The sequence below is a fragment of the Salvelinus namaycush genome, chromosome 32 (genome assembly GCF_016432855.1).
Source record: "Salvelinus namaycush isolate Seneca chromosome 32, SaNama_1.0, whole genome shotgun sequence".
In the NCBI taxonomy this organism is placed as follows: domain Eukaryota; kingdom Metazoa; phylum Chordata; class Actinopteri; order Salmoniformes; family Salmonidae; genus Salvelinus; species Salvelinus namaycush.
The window spans coordinates 10,601,621-10,611,069 of NC_052338.1; the positions used below are offsets into that span (position 1 = coordinate 10,601,621).

Genomic DNA, 9,449 nt, shown 5'->3' on the forward strand with positions numbered 1-9,449 from the left:
AATAATTTTCAATCCTTGTCATATGAAGAGAAATTATAGATAAAACATATCGGTGTTCATCAGCCATTGGACATAAACATTACAGAACAAGTTGGAAATCGCAAATTCAACAATGAGCGGTTTGGAAGGAATAAGTGGCTAACTGCAAGCATTGCAAAGCAACCACTAGCCTGCTATTCATTGGAGTGGATGTGTGGTCCAAGTCTGGGTTTAAGGGTCTCTTTTCCAAGCTTAAAAGGATAAACATTCAACATTGGCCATGCTGTCAATCCAGCATGATTTCTGCCGCTTTCAAAACAACTTGGAACTGGGAAATCTCAGACTTCAGTGAGTTCAAGACAACTGGGAACTCAGAAAGAAACGAGCTCCGACTGGGAAAATACATTTTGAACGGTAATCCAACTCGGATTTTCAAGTCGGGAACTCTGGCCTCTTTCTAGAGCTCTGACCTGAAGATAATTCAACCTTGTTTTTTTCCCAGTTCTCTTGAAAGCACCACAAATCCAGAGAATGCCAGACTTTGATTAAAAAATTTGCCCACAAAGGACCGCCTTGCCACCTTCATGTTTCAAGTGAGCACAGCACAACAAGATGAGTCCAAAAATGTCTTGTATGCTGCTGCATAAATTATGTGATATGCCAGGGAGATATGTATACTGTAGCTAAGAAAGCAATACTAAGTGTATGTTGTGTAGTAAGCTGTTAGTAGCCCATGTGCCTAAACCTAAACATTTGGTTCCTTTTCTCTTCATGTAGCCCATAGCCTGTTTTAAAGAAATGTCATCGAATATTGTAAGAGCTTTCATTGTGTGCTTCTACACCTGCATTGCTTGCTGTTTGGGGTTTTAGGCTGGGTTTTACTTTGAGGTATCAGCTGATGTAAGAAGGGCTATATAAATTAATTTGATTTGATATTCCCCATTTTATTTATCCTACGGTTCTGACTTGGTGTACAGGGAGAATACTGTAAGAACGGCCTATGCTCTGAATTCTGTCGCGGTACATTTCAAAAGTGCTGAACAAATAGTTATATTGATTATGTCCATCCTAGCTTGCTCATTAATGTCTTAATCGAAATTACGAATTGCCTCTTATCCGCTCGTCATCCCCTTATGCCATAGTTTGTACATCTCAATTGTCAGTAGAAACCACATTTGTTTACACAAGTTAGCCATATCAGCTATGTTTTTTTAAAGGCAGTAAATTAGGCTGAATGAACTGTTTCGCTGCCAGACAAGGCTCCGCTGATAGCCAGGTGTAGCAGTGGTAAGGTTTTGGGACTCTGCTGTTGGGACAGTTTTATGTAGGCCCATAAGTTTGTGGGCACAGTTTGTCACCGTTATAGTCCAATTAATGTATTATTTAGTGTTGTGTTGTGTATTGGCTTTGCTAGAGTTTTCCCCACCTAGATTTACATGCTAATATAACCACTGGTAGCCTCCCAATCAAAGCCTTTGAACATGTCAACAATATGATTACCAGATTTTTTGTAGTAAAATAACTTCCATTCATTATGAATGATTAGCCAATGCAAAATCTAGCTATAGCTTTTTGTCCTATTTGCCTTCACTATTGCTATTTTTAAATGGTAGCCCTACAATAGGCCAGTAGGTGGCACTTTAGGTCCTACCCATACCTCAGTGGGCCCTACCCATACACTAGGTCCTTTCATGTGTCATAATAACAAAAGTTGAAGTATTAGTACACTCAAATACACGGAGAGCACGCTGTTCCCCTGAGAGACAGGGACTATGCCACTACTGCTACCAATGTCGAAATTGAGGGGGAGCAGCTGGACCAGGGCTTGGACAATCTCACTGGACCAGAGCTTGACAAGATCTGTCTTTAAGGTGTTCTCTTGACAAATACACTGAGTATACAAAACATTAAGAACACCTGCTCTTTTCATTACATAGACTGACCAGGTGAATCCAGGTGAAAGCTATGATCCCTTACTGATGTCACTTGTTAAATCCACTTCAATCAGTGTAGTTGAAGGGGAGGAGACAGGTTAAAGAATGATTTTTAAGGTGCAACTCAATATTAGGAATGTGTTCCTAATGTTTGGTATAGTCAGTGTATAAAGACACCACACAATCCCACTTTAAGGAATTTTCAAGGAGAACCATACTAGTGTGCCATACTAGTGGTGCACCATTGACTGTTTAAGGAAGTAGTTCTGGTTTAATCTGGCTATAAGACTAAACCTCCTGTGTAAGATACTTAGACCTATTCATAGCCACTCGATCTGTATCACTGCTCGTGCTGTAACAACATTCAAAGCAACACAGTTCAGGAAGAATAGCCAGACTCGCTAAGCTCAGGATTTACTAGGCTAAGTTGTCTGGTCTGGGGTAGTCAAACTGTTCTGGCAACAAGCGCTGATAAGATGTGGAAAGAGTTGAAGAAAAACCAGCTAGTCAAGTACGGCGCTGTGACCACAGTGACAACCATCAGTAAGTCACAGCTCTACTGCTATGCAAGTTATCTTGATGTATTGTGGGTCTCAGATCTCCTTTCAATTACTTTTACAGTTTTCTATAATGGTAATATTGTTCTAACATTTCTACATGGGAATATATGCTAGGGGAATAGTAGCCTAATTTCAACAAAAGTTAACACTACTAAACCACCAACAAAGTGTATTGTATATCAAAACTGCCTGCATGAAGTATGTTGTGCCATGTTGTAACATACAGGATGTAAAAGTCTTCAGATTGTACATTTTTCTTGACTTACATGAAAATCCACAGAATCACTGAAGCATGACTGACCGTGGTATGTGGTAATGCTTGATTGTAGTGTCTATTTAAGGTTTGTGATTTGTAACGTGTTCACTCCCTGTAGCTCCAAGATCCCGACATATACTGTTATGTGTGTAAAGGCTTTACAATTGCACATACAGTATATGCTATGTTAACAATTCCTATTTCCACAACAAAGGGTCTTTTACGCAGACTTGAAAAATGTTAAGCCAGGATTAAATCTTGTTTGGTTGAGAGATTTTAATTGTGGTAGATTAGGGCTTGTGAAATTCCTCCCATATGGAACCAGTCCAGTGTCCTTTGAACTGTTGTCTTAACAGCACTTCTCTATTGGACTGTAACTGTTCACTGTCCCTGTACCGACCATAGACTTTGTTTTTACACAATGCCAGTAATAAAGGTTTTGCCCTCAGTTGCTCTATCTTTCCCTGTCCATGGATTGATCACATTGGTGCTCCAAAATAAGGATGTTTACTCTTCCACATGTTTCACATAGAGTCCCAGGATTAAAAGCGATGAGTAGCAAAACTATTGTGGGCCAATGTGACCAATGAACATGCTTTCTATTCCCATGAGAGAGGTGGCCAACCTGTCAGTACTTACACAATCAACAGGTAGGGTGCCTCTAGTGGAAGGTTCATAGGTCAACATAAGAAGAAGTAAGAGTGATATTTTGGCTCAGTGCCGTTTGTCTCCAAACCAGGCTATGTTTTACTGCGAAAGTGGATCGCCGGTGGGATATGCCGCAGCCGTGCGAAACTACATGGAAGGACTGTGGTGATCACTGGTGCCAACACTGGCATCGGCAAGGAGACGGCCTGGGATATGGCCATGAGAGGTACAGAAGGCCTATGGCACTTCTCTATTGGACTGTACTCTAACTGTGTTGTGATTTACCTTACCTTTCATGGTGTCCCTTTTGGACACAAACAAGTCCCAATGCAATCTGAGGAAAATTTGGATTTAAGGGCAACTGTGGTGGCTTTTCAAAGGAAGGCCTGAGTGTAGTGGCGGGGTGTGATAGATTGTGGATGTTGTTCAGCTGATGATAGGGCTGATCCTATATATTCTATTGGAGGGGAATGTGATGAGGGTGTTCTCAGACTGACGGTACTGCGTGTTCTCAGGAGCTCGGGTGATCATGGCTTGCCGAGACCTCACCAGGGGAGAAGCAGCTGCAGCAGAGATCCGCAGTTCCACAGGAAATACTAACGTGGTGGTGCAACAACTAGACCTGGCCTCCCTCGGTTCAGTACGTCAGTTTGCTCGGGAATTCATTGCCACAGAGACCCGTCTGGACATACTTATCAACAACGCAGGTGAGACTGATGCCACAGACTGGGGCGACAGGTTGCCTAGTGGTTAGAGCGTTGGACTAGTAACCGAAAGGTTGAAAGACTGAATCCCCGAGTTGACAAGGTACAAATCTGTCGTTCTGCCCTTGAACAAGGCAGTTAACCCCCTGTTCCTAGGCCGTCATTGAAAATAAGGATTTGTTCTTAACTGACTTGCCTAGTTAAATAAAGGTTAAAAAATATATTAAAAATAAAATGATTTTACCCAACATACTTTGAGAGCCTGAATTGTGTTGGTGTTGTCATTGAAGATCCTTCTTACTCTGGATATGCTTTGAAATAGAGCATGTTTTTCGTTGTCAAAGTTGTGGGCTTGAGCTTTTTGAACCATCCTTTAAATACTCTCCCTCTACTCCTCAAAGGTATAATGCTGTGTCCCAAAAGCCTCACAGTGGAAGGTTTTGAGAGTCAATTTGCCGTCAATCACCTAGGTCACTTCCTATTGACCAATCTGCTCCTGGACATGCTGAAAGCCTCCACCCCCAGCCGCGTCATCAATGTGTCTAGCATCGCTCATCAAGGAGGTAAGCCCATCCTGTTCAGATATTTTTGTCATAAAATAAATATAATCAATTGAGTTATATTTTTATCTGGCTCTACCTCCTCTTCTTTCAGGGAAAATCCACTTTGAAGACCTTAATTTTGATAAGAAGGGGTACAACTCAGTAATCGCCTATAAGCAGAGTAAACTGGCCAACCTCCTCTTCTCTAGGGAGCTGGCACGAAGGACCAAAGGTGAGGGGTTGCCTTATTACAGCTCTATTACTACTCATATACATGTAGTTATAAATTAGACAAATTCAAATGAATTAACCTAGTTATGTGTAGGAAATTAAGTAATGGATTTTTACATTTCCACTGCATATCCTGTTCAATGGCTAAATGTACAGTAATCAAATCAAAGTTTATTTGTCATGTGCGCCAAATACAACAGGTGTAGACCTTACAGTGAAATGCTTACTTACAGGCACTAACCAACAGTACAATTTCTAAGTAAAAAATAGGTATTAGGTGAACACTAGATAAGTAAAGAAATAAAAACAACAGTAAAAAGACAGTGAAAAATAACAGTTGCGAGACTATATACAGTAGCGAGGCTATATACAGGCACCAGTTAGTCGGGCTAATTGAGGTAGTATGTACATGTAGGTATGGTTAAAGTGACTATGCATATATGATAAATAGAGAGTAGCAGTAGCGTAAAAGAGGGGTTGGCGGGTGTTGGGTGGCGGGACACAATGCAGATAGTCCGGGTAGCCAATGTGCGGGGACACAGGTTAGTCGGGCTAATTGAGGTAGTATGTACAGTTGAAGTTGGAAGTTTACATACACTTTAGCCAAATACATTTAAACTCAGTTTTTCACAATTCCTGACATTTAATCCCAAGTAAAAATTCCCTGTCTTTGTCACGTTCGCTGGAATAAATATCGGACCAAGGCGCAGCGGATGTTGAGTTCCACATAATTTAATGAAAAAAGTGAAACTTAGCAAAGACAAAAACAAATAAACAATAAACTAACAACGAACCGTGACTACAGAGGTGCTACGTACACTAACTCAAAACAATCCCATAAAACACAGGTGGAAAAAATGCTACTTAAATATGATCCCCAATTAGAGACAACGATAACCAGCTGCCTCTAATTGGGAACCATATCAAGCACACCAACCTAGAAATATGAAAACTAGAATACCCACATAGAAATAATAAACTAGAATACAACATAGACATACATATACTAAATCACCCCCTAGTCACGCCCTGACCTACTATGCCATAGAGAAACAATGGTTCTCTATGGTCAGGGCGTGACAGTCTTAGGTCAGTTAGGATCACCACTTTATTTTAAGAATGAGAAATGTCAGAATAATAGTAGAGAGAATGATTTAATTCAGCTTTTATTTCTTTCATCACATTCCCAGTGGGTCAGAAGTTTACATACACTCAATTAGTATTTGGTAGCATTACCTTTAGATTGTTTAACTTGGGTCAAATGTTTCGGGTAGCCTTCCACAAGCTTCCCACAATCATTTGGGTGAATTTTGGCCCATTCCTCCTGACCGAGCTGGTGTAACTGAGTCAGGTTTGTAGGCCTCCTTGCTCGCACCGATTTTTCAGTTCTGCCCACAAATTTTCTATTGGATTGAGGTCAGGGCTTTGTGATGGCCACTCCAATACCTTGACTTTGTTGTCCTTAAGCCATTTTTCCACAACTTTGGAAGTATGCTTGGGGTCATTGTCCATTTGGAAGACCCATTTGCGACCAAGCTTTAACTTCCTGACTGATATCTTGAGATGTTGCTTCAATATAGCCACATAATTTTCCTGCCTCATGATGCCATCTATTTTGTGAAGTGCACCAGTCCCTCCTGCAGCAAAGCACCCCCACAACATCATGCTGCCACCCCCGTGCTTCACGGTTGGGATGGTGTTCTTTGGCTTGCAAGCCTCCCCCTTTTTCCTCCAAACATAACGATGGTCATTATGGCCAAATAGTTATATTTTTGTTTCATCAGACCAGATGATATTTCTCCAAAAAGTATGATCTTTGTCCCTATGTTCAGTTGCAAACCGTAGTCTGGCTTTTTTATGGCGGTTTTTGAGCAGTGGCTTCTTCCTTGCTGAGCGGCCTTTCAGGTTATGTCGATATAGGACTCGTTTTACTGTGGATATAGATACTTTTGTACCTGTTTCCTCCAGCATCTTCACAAGGTCCTTTTCTGTTGTTCTGGGATTGATTTGCACTTTTCGCACCAAAGTACGTTCATCTCTAGGAGACAGAACGCGTCTCCTTCCTGAGCGGTATGACGGCTGTGTTGTCCCATGGTGTTTATACTTGCTATACTTTTTTCTGAGGTCTTGGCTGATTTCTTTTGATTTTCTCATGATTTCAAGCAAAGAGGCACTGAGTTTGAAGGTAGGCCTTGAAATACATCCACAGGTACACCTCCAATAGACTCAATTGATATCAATTAGCCTATCAGAAGCTTCTAAAGCCATGACATAATTTTCTGGAATTTTCCAAGCTGTTTAAAGACACAGTCAACTTAGTGTATGTAAACTTCTGACCCATTGGAAATGTGATACAGTGAATTATAAGTGAAATAATCTGTCTGTAAGCAATTGTTGGAAAAATTACTTGTGTCATGCACACAGTAGATGTCCTAACCGACTTGCCAAAACTATAGTTTGTTAACAAGAAATTTGTGGAGTGGTTGAAAAACGAGTTTTAATGACTCCAACCTAAGTGTATGTAAACTTCTGACTTCAACTGTACATGCATGTATAGTTAAAGTGACTATGCATATATGATAAACAGAGAGTAGCAGCAGCGTAAAAGAGGGGTTGTGGACCCCAGCTCTTTACATAGAAATACATTACCAATGGGCCATAACTTTGTGTGGGGTCAGAAAATAGATGCTCCAACACACAGGTCTACATTTATTGGTTAACAATCAAGTTGTATTTTACCATAGTTATGGATTTTACTGTATACTATCATGGTTTAGCAATGCATGGCTAAAGATAAGGCAACTCATGTTTACTAGTGGATTAAAGCCCATACCGTTGAGGCCTTTGTCAAAGAGTACTCATCAAGTATCATGACCTTTGCAATTACTGTATTTCAGGATTCTATTAACGCTGCCCCCCCCCACCCCCCCCTATCAGTAGCCGTCTTAGTATGCACAACAAAAATTATACAAACAAATAATGTTGTTTCAAAATCAGGTTATAACTGGTGTACAGTGCAGTGCTCCCTGCCACGTGATGTCTCTGAATGTCCACATTCTAAGGTTAGGAGCCCTATCCCTACACTCACCCCATCAGGTACTGGAGTGACGTCGTATTCCCTGCACCCCGGGGTTATCCGGACAGAGCTGTGGCGCCACTCGCAGACAAAGTACCCCACGTTGAGTACCATGCTGTCAGCCCCCGCCTGGCTCCTGATGAAGACCCCCAGGGAGGGTGCCCAGACCACCATCTACTGCGCCGTCAATGAGGGGCTGGAGGAGAAGAGTGGCTGCTACTTCAGGTACCACTTTGAGTTTAGCATCCCTGTATGTAGAGTGAATTAACCTGAATCAGTCTCTCTGTGTCTGTGTGTTTGGGTGTTAATTGGAGTTGGATGATTTACATTTACAGTAGGAGTGTATTTTGTGTGTGTATGTGATGGTTAAGTATCCCATCAAGAGTATGTTTGTACAATGTGGTGTTTATTCTGAGTGTAGACAATATAAATAACTAGGCGTTTAGGTGAGCTTTAAGTTAACATGTGCTTGTTTCTCAGTGACTGTCAGGTAAAGGAGCCAGCTCCTGAGGGGAGAGATGATCTTGCAGCACTGAGACTATGGGGTGTTAGCGCCGGGCTTGTTGGACTCATTAAAAACAACTGAACAACTCGCCTTGCAACAAGGTGACACTCCCAACCCCACCTGCCAGAGCACCCCGGATACTGCCATATTTTTTCCCATGTTTGCTCTTAACTTTCATCTCAGAAGGGTAATTGTGAGATATCCTGTATTCTATATATATATTGTGGGAAAATACACATTTTCTATATTATACATTGTGGGAAAATACACATTTTCTATACTATAAACTCAGCAAAAAAAGAAACGTCCTCTCACTGTCAACTGCGTTTATTTTCAGCAAACTTAACATGAGTAAATATTTGTATGAACATAACAAGATTCAACAACTGAGACATAAACTGAACAAGTTCCACAGACATGTGACTAACAGAAATTGAATAATGTGTCCCTGAACAAAGGGGCGGTCAAAATCAAAAGTAACAGTCATTATCTGGTGTGGCCACCAGCTGCATTAAGTACTGCAGTGCATCTCCTCCTCATGGACTGCACCAGATTTGCCAGTTCTTGCTGTGAGATGTTACCCCATTCTTCCACCAAGGCACCTGCAATTTCCCGGACATTTAATTTCTGGGGGGAATGGCCCTACCCCTCACCCTCCGATCTAACAGGTCCCAGACGTGTTTGAGATCCGGGCTCTTCGCTGGCCATGGCAGAACACTGACATTCCTGTCTTGCAGGAAATCACGCACAGAACGAGCAGTATGGCTGGTGGCATTGTCATGCTGGATGGTCATGTCAGGAAGAGCCTGCAGGAAGGGTACCACATAGGGAGGATGATGTCTTCCCTGTAACGCACAGCGTTGAGATTGCCTGCCATGACAACAAGCTCAGTCCGATGATGCTGTGACACCGCCCCAGACCATGACGGACCCTCCACCTCCAAATTGATCCCGCTCCAGAGTACAGGCCTCGGTATAACGCACATTCCTTCAACAAAAAATGTGAATCCGACCA

At 41.8% G+C, this 9,449-nt stretch overlaps 1 protein-coding gene across 1 annotated transcript; it reads left to right on the forward strand.

The window, feature by feature from the left end:
- Positions 1-2,389: 2,389 nt before the first annotated feature.
- On the forward strand, positions 2,390-8,516 carry LOC120027131 (retinol dehydrogenase 12-like). Its single transcript, XM_038971977.1, has 7 exons — positions 2,390-2,456; positions 3,469-3,603; positions 3,893-4,084; positions 4,483-4,644; positions 4,736-4,855; positions 7,951-8,155; positions 8,411-8,516. The coding sequence occupies exons 1-7, from the start codon at positions 2,390-2,392 to the stop codon at positions 8,514-8,516; spliced, it is 987 nt and encodes a 328-aa protein (XP_038827905.1).
- Positions 8,517-9,449: the final 933 nt, after the last annotated feature.